General features: G+C 36.7%; 1 protein-coding gene across 14 annotated transcripts in view; it reads left to right on the forward strand.

Annotated features, from left to right (window-relative positions):
• The window catches only part of ikzf2 (IKAROS family zinc finger 2), a 60,149-nt gene extending 45,705 nt beyond the window's left edge, over positions 1-14,444 (forward strand). For all 14 annotated transcript variants that reach the window (XM_015358582.2, XM_015358594.2, XM_015358597.2 and 11 more), the window contains 3 exons: positions 3,002-3,139; positions 3,600-3,731; positions 7,463-14,444. In XM_015358582.2, the coding sequence (XP_015214068.2) occupies positions 3,002-3,139; positions 3,600-3,731; positions 7,463-8,238 (1,046 nt within the window). In that variant the 3' untranslated portion in view covers positions 8,239-14,444. The remainder of the gene's footprint in view (positions 1-3,001; positions 3,140-3,599; positions 3,732-7,462) is intronic.
• Positions 14,445-16,708: the final 2,264 nt, after the last annotated feature.

The raw sequence follows: 16,708 nt of genomic DNA on the forward strand, positions 1-16,708 counted from the left end.
GAGAAACTGGCACGTCTCACAGTGTACTTACGCAACACCCTGAACATAAAAGCCTGGTCTACACTCCCTTTTTCTGGGAGTGTGGTGGCACTCATCCCGGATAACAGGTGTAACACAGAAAAAAAACAACCCTGCACAAGCTTTTAAAGTGGCAATTTTGTGTACGAAGGATTGTATTTCACCACGGTGACAGCAAAAGTTCTTTTTTCCTCCTTCTTCCTCATAGAGCAACTTGATAGTGTCAAGGGAAATTGTGAGGTAGGAGGACAGAGGTAAATTTTAGAAAAACTGTTTTGCACTTTGTCCTTGTCAAACGTTTTCACCCACTTCTGTCTGTCATGCAGCATAACAAGAGAAGTTGTGTAATAAAGATCAAAGCTTCATTCTTTTGTTATATTTTTAAAAAATACAATAAAATTAACGAGTTTGCATGTTTACCCTGAAGACACCCTTTGTGTGTACTGTAGCAAATCCTTGCTGAACTTCTTAACAGAATTGATTTTTTTTACCTTGATTTCATTTGCGTTTATATTTTAGTTTGTATACTGCGTAACTCTTTTCTTCTATTGTACATTTAAGTGAAGAAGCTTAAATAGTCCTTTTATTCTGAAAGTGTGATGTGTAGCCCAAGCTCTTGCTCTTTCTGCTGAGAAAAAGTTTGTGTCTTTGTGAAACAAGGGAAGGTCTTTTGGTAATGGATCAAGCTGCTTCAGAAATGATTGAACTGGTGAAATGTAACCTAAAATTTCACTTTAATATTTAAAACATTTGGACATGATTACATTTAATCTGTGTTTATGTTCTATAGATGACATGTTGCCTTTTTTCATTAGAATTCTTGCTTGAAGCCTTTTTCTTTTGCCATCTAATGACCAGTCATCCCAAGACCCCCTATTAAAGAGGAGTGCTAGTATTTATAGTGTGCCTTAAACATACAGAAAGCTGATGTGGGTTTGCAGTTTTTAGGCTGAAGAAAAAAAACACAAGTGTTTTACCTTTTTCATTTGAGAACAAAGCCTGTGAAAAACAAAAACGACTCAGTGTCAGTGAAATTGAAGTTACAACTCATCTTAGCTTTGTTGAAGACATTTTTGGATAGGTATATTTTTGTATTTATTTGTCGTAGATATCAAAGATTTTATTGTTTTTGACATTAAGAGGTCTTAGGAGGTGTTGCGTGTGACATCCTATATCTTGTGTGATTTCTAAAATAAGAAAAAATCTTTCCATAGTAGAAATCTATGGTTTATTTTGGTTGCTTCTTAAGATGAGATGCGTCTCTGCTTATTCCAATATTCGTATTAATTTGTTACCAGAATTCATCATTCAAACAGCTTGCAGCTACTTAAGAGAAACAACTTCTTTTATAAATACTAATACTGACTGTAAAATAATATTGTATGTATAACGTATACTATGGAAAAAAAAAACAAATTGGGGTGGTATGAGCAGTGCTTTTTGATGTATTTTAAAGAAATCATGCATGAAAGGTCAAAAAAGAGGCTGATAGATTTTCTCACTTTCACTTAATGCATCAAACTGAAAATAGGTTTTGGCTTTGAACATAGCTTTTGAAAATCACCGAAGCTATGTGGTTAAAATGCCGGGATTATTTTCATAATCGTCAATTTTTACAGATAATCACATCTGTTTCTAGTAATTGGAATCCTAATGATGAGCTCATGTGTTGTATAAGGTATGTTGCGTGTGCCTAGAAAGTTCCTCATTGATTGAAGCATTTCTGAGCTTAAAGCTTCAGAGTTGCTTTTGCTAGGCTAGCAATGTCAAAGGACGACATTAACAATAGATGTTTTAAGTCTTTAAAGCGTGTTCACTATGCAGCATTCACAAGGAGCCTGTGGACTCACGGGGAGTGATATTCACAGTTTCACCAACCATTCATTGATTCATAATCTTAGAACTCAGAACATACAGTAAGAGAGGATACAAATAAGAGGAGGCCATTTGGTCCATCTAACTCATTTGGCAATTAGTAGCTAATTGGTCTGAGCAGCTCATATGGCTGTTTTTTATAAGAGGCCAGGTATCGGCTTCAACAACATGACTGTGTAGCCTGTTCCAATTGAACAGAGGCAGAGAAGGCTGAGAGCAAGTCGAGTCCTTTTCTCCAGTGTCTTGGAGGTTGAAGCCAGTGAACATTGCACTGTGCGAAGGTGAACCATTATGAATTTGTTTCAGCTGAGATAATGAGCAGTGACCTTCTTTCTTCCTTTTTTGGAATCGGCTGGTCTTTGTTCCTATAAGGAAGCCACAAAGTCCACACTAACATTGAATTATGCAATAACGTTGGGTGGTTACCTGAAATTTCTTCTCCACATTGAGCCCCCATTGGAAACATGTGGCACAATCAGCATCTTTTTTTTGCACAATCGCCCTAACGTTAACAATGTATAATGTGGTGCTGAGAGTATGAATCACTGGAAAGTAGAAAGGAAATCAGAAAAACCTACAGGTTTGCAGAGAGAGAGAGAGAGCTAGAGACAGCACTGCTACGAAGAAACACTGCTATGACCCACATGAGGTTATGACAAGACCTTTTATTTTCCTGTTGCCACTGAAGTTTTCATTCTGAGCGAAAGAGTTAATTGGTGGTTTCATACTGTAGTAGTGAGCCCTGAGTTGATCTCAACAAAAGTGGGTTTTCCTTAGCTTGTCACCCACTTATTATGTCACCAGCTGAGTTAGGAGTAACCCTACGGGATTGTTGAGTCATTGAATCGTTGAACCAGACACCACCAACGCAACTCCTACTAGATTTTTTTTCTTAAATAGTCTCGCTACTTGTATCTACTAAATTTATTCTGTCAATCAGCTCTTCTGTTATGATCTTTTCCAAACATTCTGAATGACTGCTGGCAATTCACTGCTCTTTGAAGCTTATCTTAGCCACTGTCTGGTGCTGTGGCCCTCAGCCGATTAAAGATAATGCAGAACAGGTACAACATGGATTGAAATGACTGGGCTTTGGCTTCTTCCACAGTGGGCAAGCCACATAAGTGCAACTACTGTGGGCGGAGCTACAAACAGCGCACGTCATTGGAGGAGCACAAAGAGCGCTGTCACAACTACCTACAGAGTGTCAGTATGGACGCTGTGCCCCACGCTGGACTACAACAAGGTATGCTGACACATCACAGTGGAATGGGTATCAAAGATGATTTTTGGATATCTTGGTAGCTGATAAAGTCTCACCCTTCAGCTAGCTTAAGACATGCTTGATTCCAGCAAGATATACATTTGTTTTTAATGCAGCACATTAATACATTTTGTATTTGATTATATATTATAATATATATAAATATTTGAATATATGTTACTTCTTCTCATTTTTGCATTAAAGATGCTTAAGTCTACAAGACTTGCTTTGCGAAAAGTTCACTTTAAAATGAAAAGTTGCATCTGTGTTGAAGTCTTAAATCGTTATCTGAATGTAGCTTGAAAGATGCAATACAGCATGTTTTTAAGATCTACAGAAGGAATAACACTAGTTGTGACTTTCCATTGAAACCTGATATTTGGAGAAGGTTCAGGATTGTTCCAGATCAGTAAATGTGAAATTTGTTTTACTTGAAACCTAGGTGACACAGGAAAGGAGCAGCAGTCCATGATGGAAGGGATGTCGATAGTGCCTTTTGACAGGCCACCTGTGATCGAAAGGCTGCAGAGCAATGTGGGTAAAAGAAAGAGCACCACACCACAGAAATTTGTGGGTAAGTGTGGCCATGATGTTCAGTCTTGGTACCTATATGATAAATGCTATTGTAGAGGTTTACAGAGATGACGGTCTTGTTGAATAGTGGACTGTCAACAAAAGCTTAAGCTTGCTATTGTGTTTCATGTGGGTGACTGAAAAAACAGGTCCCTTTTAATTTCAAAGTGGATGAGTAACGTATACAGGCAATACTTGTAATATTTGGAGAATATCATCACCGCAACATGAGTAATTGAATGATGGAAGTTTCAGGCTCCAGTACCACATACACTTAGTCACACAGCGTTAGTCTTTCATTTTTACCATATTTATGGTTTTTATCTTCCTATACAACTCTGCGATCACATGTATGTTTTCAAAGCATAATTGTGCATATCATAAATATACATACAGTACAGGTATATATATTCTAATGAAAAATGTCTTCTGAGAAACAGTGAGTAGTTTTGAAATCAAGGTTTATTTTTTGTTCCACTGATGTTTAAATGTTTGAAAAGCTATTTTGCTGGTCTTGTGCTGTGCAGGAAATTTCACTATGAACAAATTCTATTTAATTCTGTCACTTATGGGTTAGTGATGTCAGAACATTTGATGTGTTCTGCACATTGCTGTGTGAAGTTTCTGTTTCACTAATGAATGGCTGAGGCAAAGTGAAGCAGGCTGGAACGGCCCATTTCCTTCTGATTTATAAAAACAGGATTATTTCACATTTTCATGATTTACTCTCATAATGTATCATATCATCTGTATTTTTAACTGTAAATCTGAAATGGAGAGAAATATCTCATGTTTTTTAAATGACTTGCTGCAGAGTACGGTTTCTCTGCGACACTGCACATTTGAGTTTCTCTCGGCCCCAGTGGCCAATCTTGTCTGAGGGCTCTAAGCACTGAGGAGGGGAAGGAAATTTGACTTGTCGAGCAACATAGCTGAATGCACGATCAGGATAAGAAAAACGTGGGAGGGAGAATGATGAATATCCAAATGAAAAAATAAGAAATTATTCTTAAAAAATGGAAGCAAATACTAAGTAAAACTAACAAGCTAATGCAAAAGACATCCTTATTTTAATTTTTTTGTTAATGATAAACAAGTGTGGAAAATCCACCAGAAATGGCAAACAGTGTAAAGAGTGCATTTCAGTATTTCCAACTGAAATTAAGAGAGAAATACAGTATTCTGTTTTTGCAATCACAGAAATGAAGCTAGAATCAACGAGAGAGAAATGTTCTCTGTTTTATATATTTCTGATATTTAATTTTAATAACATATATATATATTCTTTAGATACAGAGGGGCATTACAAATGCAACAAGTGTTATTGGACTCAGTTCTCTTTTGTCACATTTTTAGTGTCCTTCTGTGTATACGTTATGTACTTGTAAAGGTTTCTGTTTAAATTATTTTTTTAAGTCTGAATGGAGATATTTTTCGGTCAATACTTAGTAGAGCTTTGCCCTTGTAGTGCAAAGATGGAGTTTAGTGCTAGCTGGTCCCAGTTCACCATCCTGCCTCCTGACCAGTGTGGAGTGGGCAGCTCCCTCGGTCAGACTGAAAGGGGTTAGTCATTTTTTAAATTGATTTGCTTTGTAGGATGTTTGAGATTGTCATGCTTTAATTTGTCAAATGTTCCTGGTTGACATCCCCACAAACCAAGTGCATTATTAATGCTTGTATTATGATACATTCAGTCAATGAGAATGTTTCCTCGTGTGTCATTATGTACATTGTTTTATTTTATTTATCTAATGTTGACAAAAGTATTGTAGACTTTTAAAAGACAGGCTTCACCGTTTTAAATGGACAAAGTATACAAAATAAGTCGAAGAAACAGAGAGCAGTAGTTTAAGAATAGGACCGATTGATCCATAAATGTGAGTTTGCTTTTATGCAGGGTGGGGACAAGTCAGGACATTTTTGCCCTTCTTTCCCTGTCCCCCGTTGTACGTATTCTCTGTTTCCTTTCTTGTTTATTAGAGTTCTGTTTCTTATCTCGTTACCAAGTTCTTTGCTGAAAGAGAAAAAGAAGCAGAGCTGAAAAAAAGACCTGTTTTTCACTTTATTGTGGTTTGGCACACCTGTAGCATTGCCATTGCAGCCTGTACTTTGAGAAAAGCAAAACATCTTACCGCATCCACGTTTTGCAAGGGTTAAACACTTCTTTTGGGCTATTTTGCTCACACGGGGCTTTCCACCATTATAACCCCATGGCCAATAAAATGCACAATAAAGGCACAAATATAAAAGCACGATGTGTATCAAACGACTAAATGTATTAAACGTTAAATAGCACCGCCATAACTCCATGCAACTTCATAATTTAAGAAAATGTAATAAATCGATACCGAAATTATGGTTTTCATAAGTCAATTAATAACACAGTGCTATAAGCCTTTATGAATAGCTATGCGCCTGTAATGGCATTTGCACAAATGGTTATAAAGCATTGTGCATGTTGTTATTTTGTGTGTTTGAAGCAGTTATAGTGGTGTTATTCATTGTAATTCGAGTAAACATAAAAAACAACAAAACACAATAAAGAACGTATTCTCGCACTGCTCTTCTTGCACCCCATGAACATTCCTTCACTTAAAATATTGGCAAAACAGCTTTCCTGATATGTTGTGTTTTTTATGCTGATATCCAGGGATTTCAGTCTCCCGATGGCTGAAAGGAAGAAACTGCCTGATTTCAGTCATCACACATATATTTAAAAAATGCATATGGGATTTTAAAAGTTAGGGAAGAAGTTATGGCTTTACATTGTGTCATAAAGTTGCCTAAATGGTTTAGAAATTAAAATTAAAATTAATTGTGGTAAAGGAGGGATATTTTGATAAGAAAATTGATTTATCTGTATTGCCTGTCACTTGACTTTGAACTAATCTCAGTAGAAAGGACATTATTGCACCATTATGAAAAGGAAAAATGAAAAAAACATATTTATAAATCCCTTTTAATATTTTTATCTCTTCCACTAAGGAGGATAGAATCTACTTCTGTTACAGCTTTAATGTTTGAAATAAAGAAGTTTAAGTTTTAATTTTTTTTTTTAATTGAATACCCATATTACATCTTATCCATAAAGCCCTTTGGAATGTATAGACATGCAATGTCTGGAGTATTATTTATTATAATCATAACTGTTTACATTTTTTAGGTTATTTTTAAGAAACGCTGTGACAGTGAAGAGTGATATTTGGTGCAATATTTCCATTTTAGAACTCTGATCGGAATGACAGATATCAATGTAAAGTTGGTAATTGTGCTAAAATAAAGTGCTGTTGCAGAACACTGTTCCAGATTTTGAATCAGCCTCCTGAAATTGTGTGTTATGTGATGAAAGTCATGGTTTTCCTGTTTTCTGTCTGTCTTTGATTCAGTATAGTTGATTTTTATCTGCCCAGTCCATCCTGCACGTTGTGGTATTTAAAGGATTTATTTGTATAAGAGGCTCATTTCCGTTCAAGTTTATACTAATTTTATTTAATTTTTTTACGTACAAAAGAGTTTGTATAAATAAGTAGCATTATATATACGTATATCATTATATATATCATTTTATAATATGAAATTCACCATTTTACTTGGAAGGAAACTTGCAAACTCTGTAGCAATTAAAAAAATAACCATGCATTCAAATTCATTAGTTTAGAAGCCCTGGAATTGATATTTTGCCCCTTTCCTCCTCCAAAAGATGGTCCAAAATGATTTTCCATCTTATTTCAGGTGAGAAGCTGGTTCGGTACAGTTACCCAGAGATGCGCTATGATATCGGAATGAAGTACGAGAAGGACGCGGAGCTCATGCAGGCACATATGATGGACCAGGCCATCAACAACGCCATCTCCTACTTGGGGGCCGACTCCCTGCGCCCCCTTATGCACCCTCAGCACCTCTCGATGGCCGATGTGGTTCCTATGATGAACCCACTCTTCTCTCAGGTCTACCCCCCGGGCCGTCTGGAGAGGCCCAGCAGCCGAGAAGCCCCATCAGCGAACCACGACTTCTCTACAGATGGCCCCATCTCTCTCATCAGACCAAAGAACCCCCCAGCTGAGCGTGAGGGGTCGCCTAGCAACAGTGGCCTAGACTCCATTGACTCAGAGAGCAGCAGTCCGGAGGAGCGCCACGTGTATCCTGGAAACAAGGCCTCCCAGGCCAGGACCAAGTCCAGCCCAGGCTACAGCAAGGATGATGCCCGGGGTCTGGAAGCCATCAGCAAGGCCGCAGTGGAGGCAGCGGCGGCGGCCGCAGCAAGTGCTGCCTCTTCTCTAGGCCCCTCCAAACACTCCTTCCGGGTGTTCACCGGGGAGGGCGTGGAGGTGAAGGCCTTCAAGTGTGAGCACTGTCGGGTTCTCTTCCTCGACCACGTCATGTACACCATCCATATGGGCTGCCATGGATACAGGGACCCTCTGGAGTGCAACATCTGTGGCTACCGCAGCCAAGACCGCTATGAATTCTCCTCGCACATTGTCAGAGGGGAACACACCTTTCACTAGGTGTGCAGCCGGAGGAGAAATAAGAAGACGGAGTGACTGTGCGCGCACGTCTGTGCATGTCCGTGTTTGCTCATGTGCGCATTAGAGAACTTTGAAATCATCCCAGCCCAGGAGGAGGTGGACCAACTGCTTTTGGTGCTGCAGTTTTAAAGGTCTTTAGTACATATAGGTACTCGTATATATAGATACGTGTATATGCATTTATACGCACCAGTTTATGAAGGCCTAGGTCAGTGACTTATCCGTACGTTGTATGAAATTCTGTTGTATGAAAGACTTTTGAAATTGGGGAAGGGACAGGGATGGGTATGGGAAGCAAGCTGGGTTTGCTAGTTCATTCATCCTCTTTATTTCCAAAAAGCAATTTTTCAGTGAACTTGTTGAAGTCCTCTTACACTTGCACCTAATGTCTGTTATTGCCAGAGCAGCTATAAACAGGAATTTCTGTTGCATTCATTCTCTTATTACACTCTAAAAACACTTCTCCTCGATAAAATGGTGTCCTTTCGAGTTTGCAGTTTACAGCTTAAAATGTCGGGTATATGTAAGAATTCCTTGTGGAGCTTCCAGATGATGTTAGCAGAGCGTGATGTCATCATTGTGTCAAATATTGAAGCACATGCGGACCTCAGGCATGCCTGCTGAAGAGCTGTAGAAACAGCCATTGACTGTGTTTTTTAGAGGCATTTTCATGCTTATTACATGGTAGGCTTTATATGCTAACACATGATAGGCTGTTGTGCTATGGAAGTTGTATCACTTATCTTTACCTATTGCTATTTTTATATTTATGTAGAACTGGCGAACTGTTGCTGTGGTAACATCCTTAAAAGTGCCTTGAAGCAATATTAAAGCCATGTCAGGTACACTGTCAGCAGGGAGTTGATAATGTTACTAGGCAGTTATATTTTGATACAAAAATAGACAAGGAAACATATTTGTTAACATTTGGTGGTATTCAAGCTGCTAACCCTCACACCTAGAAATTCTCCCCAGGCAAGTTTGAAAACAATGGGGTGATAAAACTGTAGACTTAGGTTTGGTAAAGTTGGGTATTTCTTCCTTCATGGTATGATCTATTTTCTTGCTGTCCTAGAGCATTATTATGAATCAGGGGTCTTTCATAAGTAACATGGTGCTTCCTTTTTAATTTAAAACAAACTCGCTTTCATGGAAATGGGATTGTTCTCCTATACTGTATGTCACTCAACAACGGCATACGGTATGTGTTATGTAGAACTATTTTCCAAAATGTACCTGGATTGACACACTTGGCTGCTGGCAGTGTCATTTAGAAAACGACTCCGTTGGTAGCTCTCCCTAGGCTGCTGTTGGGTCAAAACGTGAGAATCCACAATCTCTCATCAACAGGATTCTTAACCCTAGATAAGCCAAGGGTTTTCTTTTTTATTGTATATATATATATGTGTGATATTGGAGGAGGTAGTCTTTTTGGATGACACTGGTCTATGGGTACTACTTGCAATAAATAGATTATTTAACAACAGGTACTTAGCTGTTATTATTTTGTTGAGAACACTTGGAGCATGAATGTTACCATATTGTTCTGTCTGTTCTTCCTAGTTGATAATAGGTACATTTCCATCAAGACAGTTTTCAGAGTTACACATTTACAGTTGCTTTCCATAATAATTGTTAATTGCTTAACACATTCAAGGAAACAACAAAACATCAAGCTAGAGATCAGTGCTCTTTGCTTTCTCTTTCAGCCCCAAATTAATCACTGTTTTCTTTTTTTCTTATATCCAAATCATCAGTTTTATATTTAAATGCAAAACCTTCCTTAACAACAGAATGAAGAAAAATCTTTTCAGTGTGCACACATCTAAACATAGCAGAGTAAGTCTTACCTCACCTTCAGTGGCAACTCTTTCCAATTCCAGAATCGAATAATAACTGATTTCTTTATATTGACTTTTATAGTGAAGTTCATATTCCACGTCAATAACATACCCTTTACAGATTTTGATTTATATTGTTATTGTACCCTGTCAATGAACAAAGTGTTTTCATAGTGATAGATTAAAAAGAATGGGAGTTAATCTCATGGCTACGGAAGACTTTTAGAATGTTTAGAATTTTTCTAAAATGTATTTTCCACTTACCTCACTCTCTTGGAGAATCAGCTACTGTGAAACCTCATTTCTAAGAAACCAACTGGAACCTTATACCCAGGTTGTAGTGATGAGTAGTGAGGGAGGAGTAGATTTACTCAATGAAGGTGAATCTGATCACTAAGCTAAACTGAGCCAAACTGAACTGTTCAGACTCTCAGAACTACATCATCAGCCCTCAGAGACTATATAAAGTACAAGAACAGTGGTGACATTCAGCCCATCTTTCCTATTTAGTTGCTAATGTAGTTGCTAGTTGTGGTCAACATCTCTTGGAGAACATGGCTGGGTAGATTGTCCCAGCATCTCACAAGCCTTTGGATTATTTTCAGCACCTGTAGTTATGAATTATTGAGTTCAGAATTGACTGAATATACGATCGTAAAAATGAAATTAGAAAATGATATGAATGTCAAAAAAGGAAGGCAAGAAATATCTCAACAACACTTGGAAAGCATCGCTTTTCGTTTCCTTTCCTACATTTATTTGAAAGTTCTATCAAACCTTAAGTTGTTAAATGCAGTAAAGTCACTTAATTTGTTTAATCCCAGTATACCTATAGACGTAAGTTCGAGCAGCTGCGTCAGCATGTGTAGGCTGCAGAGGAACAAAGAAAAGAAAAGAGACACAACGTTTTGACGGTGGGTCCTTCTTTAGGCGTCATTAAGAAGGCTCCTCAGCCGAAAAGTTGAACCTCTTTTCTTTTGCTTCAGCATGGAGTAGACCTTTACCTGTTCCTTTGCTACCTGTAGACTAGCCATTCATACTGTATGAACTGGGGTTCCATGTAAAATCTCCTTCCAGTGCACTTAATAAACACATGGCTGGGCATTTATCTTTGGAATAGGAATAGGAATAGTTTGTCTAGAAACAAATTGCCGAGAAAACTGTTGAGTGAGCCTAGACTTGATCCATTGCTTCCTGGGAAGATATTTACATTAAGGATTAGAATACTATGAAGTGGCACTAAGAGAGCCCTTTTATTATGCTCCTTGTAGATCAGACTACAGCCAAGCAAAGAACCTGGGTATCTAGTCAACAATCTTGTCCTTGTTTGGATCTTTGACTAATCTGAATAGTTTATTGTTGTTTTGATGTATCTTTGTCAATCGCGGAGATGACCGACACAGAAAGCTTGTAGCATACTGGGCAAAAAACGAGCTGGAAAGTACACTAGTTATTCAGAGGAGTTTGAATATGCAAGGCTAAATATGCCTTTGAATATAATCAATTAGCTTCAAGGGGATTACTGTCCTAGATCATGATTAGTTAATTAGACTAAAGATAGAAAAAAAAACATTAAAATGGTAAAAATAGGAAAGACTTTTAATGATGTAGGAAAGGGGTGTGTTCATACTGACTAACACATAACCCTTTAGCCACTTTAAGCTGCTTAGTAGCCATGTGCAGGGATTTGGCATTGTTTTGTAACGGAGCATTATGGATGAAACACATCAGCATCTGGCATATCATTATACCCATGATATCGTTTCTACTCATAATAGATTGCACTTTATGCCAGGCACTTCTTCTGGTTAATGGAAGGTGAATAATCAGGGTAGTTTAGTGTTCAAACTCAGTAGGCGTGTATGGCAATGTAGTGCCCAGTCTGGCAGGTAAGGCACACATTAATTGCCTTTGCCCGTTGCCCAGCTTTCTTTAGCTCTTTTTTGTAGTTTTATCTATGGGTTTACCTGCGTCTCTTGTGTAGGTATCTCTGTCTTTGACATTGGCATTATTTCCAATAAAATTCAGTGTATAGGCCATGTGTTCATTTATACAGTGTGATTAATGTATTTGTTTTCCAGACCACAGTTATCTTGCAAACCACCAGCATTTCTCCTTCGAACCTTTTCTCTGCTCACTTGATGCACAAGTAGAGGCTGGTGTTTTCTCCGATGCGCACAGTTAGGCGGTTCGTTATACACTGAATTTATCAGTATTCACACTTTGCATGATGTGGGAAGGGCTTGTCTTGTTGCTAATATACTGGCTTTAAAACCTGTTTACAACTTTTTTTAAAATGTAGTTTTGTACGTTATTAATGTAAGAGCGTGAAAAACAACTGAAAAGGTACTGTTATTCATCAGAAGGAAGGGGACCATGGCACCATTGCCTGTTTCCTGTGCTTTCTAAATGATGCAGATATATGTGTTTTTATTTTGTACATATTCTTAAATTAATAATAATATATATCGCATATTGCAAATGTTGTTTTTTTATGATAGGCTGAAAGTTTTGGTTAGGTATGTAATTATTAAGATGCATCATATTATTTTTTAAAAAAAGGTTTGTTTTACATTTTAACATGTAACCAGAAGTAACATTTGGGGTTTCAAAAACTCCTGTGTAGACATTACAAAAAGAAAAATGCCATGCATTCTCTTAATTTTTAAGGTTGTTAGATGTAGGATTCATGAGGCATTTTACACTTTTATTGAAGTATACAACAGCTTAGTGGGGAGCAAACTAGTTTTTAAGTAAACACAGTAGCTTTGGCTCTGTGGAGAGGGCATTGATGATTTAAGAAGCACTGATAAAAGGTTAATATTTTATTGATCAATGTAATTCCTATCATTTCTGTCGGTGTATGGTATGTGGGTTATTGGATTAAAAGTACATTTTGTCTGTACAGAGACAAAGATGGAGATAGTCTTCATTTTTATGGTCATTACATATTTTTATTCCTCCAGTAATTCACTGTTCATACTTAGAGGTTTTCAGAGAACTATAGTAAGTCAACACCCTCTTTCAACATGCTCCCATCAGTCCTGAAAGGTATAGTCTTTGCCTTCCTTCTTTTTGAAGAATAAAAAGCATTTTTAAGGAGTACAGGGCTTCTTTGATTATTTTTACTTTTTTAATTTGAATGCTCACATACCTTCAATTCCAGCTTTGACTCCCCTCCATTTAAATGTCACAGTCCAACTTTGCAAAACTTTTTTTTTCTCATTCCTGGACTCATTATAGTACTGGCAAAACAGAAGAGAAAATGAATACGGGATTTTTTGGTTTAAATACATTGACTGGCTTTAAAATCCCATTTGGTATTTGCATCTCATTTCATCAGGAAAAAGCTGAAAAACCAGTTTAAAACATTGCAAAAACATTATCACCCCAGATTATATGGGCCTAAAAAAATAATACACACCAAATAATTTCTAGAAAAAGCATAGTCGAAATGGTGAATTCAGCACAGCATGTATGTGAATAAAGAGTTTTTTTAGTTTCTAAATTTACAAGGATGTGCACTCTTGTGTAATTTTTGGTTACTCTGATTGGAAGAACACTTCCTGTGTTATATTAATTATTTCACCTTTAAGTAATAGTTTTACAAATCAAAACCTGGTAAAATGTTAGAGGCACAAAACACCTTAGTGAATTGATTACAAAGGACAACAAGAAAAGTTTTATTTTATTTAGAGGAGGATTAATGTTTAAAGTTAAACTCAATAAAAATGTTCTAGATGATCCAGTATTTTTTTCAATACAAGTTATTGAAGTCACAATGTTATTTTTTTTTTCTTTCTGTAACAATGTAAAATGAAATAAATCCACAGTTCTGACGTTCAGGTTTAAGATTTTAACATTTTGTCTTTGTGCAACAGGGTTAAGGAAATTGTGAAACAGAAGAAAAAGCAGGTTGTTTGCACTGTGTTTTGCAGCTACAAAAAATCATTTCTGATAACAGATAATGGGAAGCATATTCATGTACCGAGAAAGATGACCACATCTATTAATAAAATTACTATTGTTGGCTGAGTACACTTAAAGTGGAGACTCTCACAAAGAATCAAAGAAGTGCATTTTTATTTTTTTTTAAGTGCAATAGATCACTATTTTTGCTTCATAATAAAATGTACATAGTTTGTGGAAATTGAAGTAAATAACTTTTGAAATCCATTAACGACTGCGGACTAAAATGAAATATTAAAAGAAGTTGAGTAATTTTTTAAAATATATATATATTTTTGGTACCAATTTAAATGTGGGATTTGCTGTTACATTGTTGTTCCGAATGAGCCGTTTACTGAAATAAATTTCGGGATCTCAGGTACATTTGCCTTCAAAGGTGTGTTTGTCATTTATTTCGTAAAATGGGTGCCTTCTTTTGTAAAGACAGTTATAGTAGAGTCATACCATAGCAGTGACATTGACTTCAGGCATGTGTAAAACGGACATTTACAAAGAGAGAAACATTGAAATTCTTCCGTAAACTGTTATTAATAATAATTTAAACCTTGCTGCAAAACTATTTGTGTTTTTGTAAGACTTACATACTGTAATTTATATGTTATCTAAACTTTTATGGACAACACATTTGTAGTCCAACTGCATAGACAGATTTTATGAGTGGCAGGCTCTAAATACACATTAATATTAATAAAGAAAAAAGTTCAGATATGCACAATACCATTATATCATTTCATGTTTACGATCAGGAGAGAGTTTGTTTTAGATTCCTGTTTATCCCAAGTGAATAAGCCCCTTTACTTACACAAATTGCATATTTTGATTCCTTTTCTATGAAAAACTTAATTCCACATCTGAAACGTCAGTGTTTTTACAAGCAAGTACTGTAGCTGTAGGAAATACGTTTCATTTAAACAACCTATTTCTGAATATTACTTTTTATCACAGTCCTAAACGAGATGCACTTTTTACAAATATTTGCAAGTGCAAGTGCGTACAAAGGCGAAGGGAGGTGTTTCCGAAAAAGCCTGATTCTGCAGTTTGATGATCTAAGTAAAATCCCATAGGTTCTTAAAAACAACTGCAAGTTTTTTTAGAGTAGTTTAGGTGCTTCAGCTGTCCTGTAGAAGTGACACCTTAGCCCAAAGCCCTTTCAAAAAGAAAGACTTTCAGACTAAGTGACAAAACCTCTACTTTACTTGACTGTGTTGTCCCCCTGTTTCGTCTTTGCTTTGAAAACCAGATATTTTGCATGAAGCACCGTTATGTCCCTGCTCATTAAACAAGAAACCTCATTGACTGAAAACACAGAAACATGCTTAGTCTGCGCTTGTGTTTTCACTGTTTTTCTGCCTGAAAAAACAAAACACTGAAAAAAAGACAGTGTTGTCAGTGAATTGCTACATCAGTCTGAAAGTTGATATGAGTGATTTTCTTACCCATGTTTTACTTTAACTGATAAAACATTTACCATCACATGTAGAAAACACAGATTGAAATGACTGTAATTAGTTTTTTTCCCATAGCTTAAGTCAAAATGCAAAAACATTGCAAAAGAATGACTAGTGTTACAAAGCCTGCTTTTCATTCTATTGTGTACTTTCTAACATTTGAGAACACTAAGCTCGGCTTACCACAGTTTTCTGCATACTTTTCAGAATGCATACGCGAAAAGAGAGCTTGAAATCTCTCATTTGTCTTTGTTTATATGTGCCATTAAGGCTTGATAGAATCTAATTATACCTCATAAATTCTTCACATACTCTGGTTTTATATTCAGGATTATGTTTGAATTTTCCATTTTTCCTAACAGTATATTTTTAACTGTAAAATCAAAGGTGGGTGCCATCAAAAATTTCCCTGCATTGCCTCAAGAAAAGAGCTCTAGAAAGAAAGAGTAAGACCCATGTGAATTTTAAAACAATGAGACTTTTCTGAGTTCTACCTGGTTAATTCTGGTCATGGCTCAACATTCTCTGACTCACTGTGACTGTAATAAAAGCATTACACAACAACATTACCTAGAAGTACACATTTATGAAAAATCAACTCATAGTTGCACAGTCTAAAAAAATCTCCCAATTAACTTGGTATCTGAAATTAGGGCTAGCAGAATTACGTGTATAAAGCAAAGATGAATAATAGCCCTTTATGTTCCAAATATCTGCACTTTTTGTACCAGGTGGTGAAGTCTCACACCTGTGAATGCCATTGTTTTTTGCAAATACCCTATGTGGAATGGAGATAATACAAAGATGATATCGCCAGCATGTGCGTTACTAAAATACGAGAAGCCTAAGAGATAAGCAGGTTTCCTAAGTGATGAAACTTTTGTAATCAAATGTGCTGAAAAAAAGGGTTTCCACAGAATTGTGCAAAAGCACTGTATTTTGAATGGATAATATTACAGAGGTCCTTCCTTGCACCCCATGCTTGCCAGGATAGGCTCCAGCAACCCTGCATTGGATAAAGGGGTTAGAAAATGGATGGAGGGATTATTACAAAAGAGAAACTTTGTTATTGATAAAAGCAGAAATACAAAGGACAGGGATTTCTTTCCTGTGTTTCCGATCCTTTACAGTGGCTGGGGGACTCTGGCTTTTGGTTATCTTCAGTGCACAGTCCATGCAGTGATTCAATCA

This window comes from Lepisosteus oculatus, chromosome 12 (genome assembly GCF_040954835.1).
Source record: "Lepisosteus oculatus isolate fLepOcu1 chromosome 12, fLepOcu1.hap2, whole genome shotgun sequence".
In the NCBI taxonomy this organism is placed as follows: Eukaryota; Metazoa; Chordata; class Actinopteri; order Semionotiformes; family Lepisosteidae; genus Lepisosteus; species Lepisosteus oculatus.